The sequence below is a fragment of the Parus major genome, chromosome 22 (assembly GCF_001522545.3).
Source record: "Parus major isolate Abel chromosome 22, Parus_major1.1, whole genome shotgun sequence".
NCBI lineage: Eukaryota > Metazoa > Chordata > Aves > Passeriformes > Paridae > Parus > Parus major.
In genome coordinates, this window is record NC_031790.1 from 2,897,527 (window position 1) to 2,899,267 (window position 1,741).

At 65.5% G+C, this 1,741-nt stretch overlaps 1 protein-coding gene across 1 annotated transcript in view; it reads right to left on the minus strand.

Moving 5' to 3' along the window:
- Window positions 1-561: 561 nt before the first annotated feature.
- The window catches only part of DUSP26 (dual specificity phosphatase 26), a 6,593-nt gene continuing 5,413 nt past the window's right edge, over window positions 562-1,741 (minus strand). Inside the window, exon 4 of the mRNA XM_015648618.2 lies at window positions 562-1,186. Coding sequence (XP_015504104.1) covers window positions 987-1,186 — 200 coding nt within the window. The 3' untranslated portion in view covers window positions 562-986. The remainder of the gene's footprint in view (window positions 1,187-1,741) is intronic.

Below are 1,741 nucleotides of genomic sequence, written 5' to 3' on the forward strand. Positions count from 1 at the left end.
CAGCCCCACTTTGTCCTCACTGTTGGGAAAAAGAAGGGACAACCCCAGGACAGGCCCTGGTCTGAAGTTTGGGGACTGAGCTGGGCTCGGGTTTGGGCACTGAGCTGGGCTCGGGTTTGGGCACTGAGCTGGGCTCAGGTTTGGGCACTGAGCTGGGCTCAGGTTTGGGGACTGAGCTGGGCTCGGGTTTGGGGACTGAGCTGGGCTCAGGTTTGATCCCTACACTGCGAATCTCGGGGCACTGGGGTCCATCTCGGCCCCAAGCACTCGGTTGCTGCCGTGTCCCCAGTCCTGGGACAGAGCCCAGCCTGAGCAGTCCCGGGACAGAGCCCAGCCTGAGCAGTCCCAGGACAGAGCCCAGCCTGAGCAGTCCCGGGACAGAGCCCAGCCTGAGCCCAGCTGTGACAGAGCCCAGCCTGAGCAGTCCCAGGACAGAGCCCAGCCTGAGCAGTCCCAGGACAGAGCCCAGCCTGAGCAGTCCTGGGACAGAGCCCAGCCTGAGCAGTCCCAGGACAGAGCTCAGCCTGAGCAGCCCCACGCTCATGAGGCATGGCCAGGCTCTTCCTTAGCACTGCCTTTATTTTCACAGGGTGACACGAGGCACGGGGAACACCCAAACACCACGACAGGAGCTGGCCTGAGCCCACACCAGGCCCGACATCACCAGAAACACACGGGACACACGACAGGGGACACACAGAGCTGCAGTGTCCCGGCAGGGAGGGACACCCATGCCAGGGGGGGACAACAAAGCCTTGAAGGCTCCCTGGAGGCCACAGGGTGCCGGGTGCCGGGGCCGGGTCCCCCCGGAGGCGCCTTGGAGCGAGCAGGCTGGGAAGGAGGCCGTGGCCAGGCCTCCCTGGCTGGCAGAGCTGCGGGTGGAGGGCCTGGGCTGCACCTCCTGAGCCGGGGGAGCTGTGGGCGAGCCATGGGCAGAGCCCGAGCGGGGCGGGGCGGGCAGAGCCCCCACGGTGCCCACGGTCCCCTCAGGAGCTCCTCTTGAGCCGCAGGGCGTTGTCCAGGGCCACCAGCTGGCGCAGGAAGCCGCGGTTGGGGATGATCCCGCGGTGGTCCTTGACCGTCTTTATGGCTTCGACCAGGGGCATGTGGTGGCGGATCATGAGGTAGGCGAGGACCAGGGTGGCCGACCTGCTGACCCCGACGGCACAGTGCACGAGGATCCTCCCTGCGGGGCACAGCGGCTGCGTCACAGCAGAGCCAGAAAAATCCCAATGGAAACCCTGGGGAGAAGCCAGCCGTGCCCTGGAGCCGCGCTCAGGTGGGCAGCACCTGGCGGGGTGTGAGGGGCTGTGAGACACCGAGGTCTCCCTGGTGGCAAAGGTGTCAGTGTGTCCCGGGAGCCCAAAATGGACAGAACAGGTCCAGAGGCAGCTCAGGGCACAGGCTGGGGCTGTGACCCGAGGGGACAGTGCTGTCATCCAGCCTGTTTCCTCTGGGGCGGGGGTGAGGCCATCAGGGGACACCACGGGGGTGATGCCATCAAGGGACACCATTGGGGTGATGCCATGAGGACACCATCGAGGTGATCCCATCAGGGGACACCATTGGGGTGATCCCATCAGGGGACACCATCAGGGTGATCCCATGAGGAGACACCACTGGGGTGATGCCATGAGGGGACACCATCGGGGTGATGTCATGAAGGGACACCATCAGGGTGATCCCATCAGGGGACACCACTGGGGTGATCCTGCGGAGGGGACACCACTGGGGTGATCCC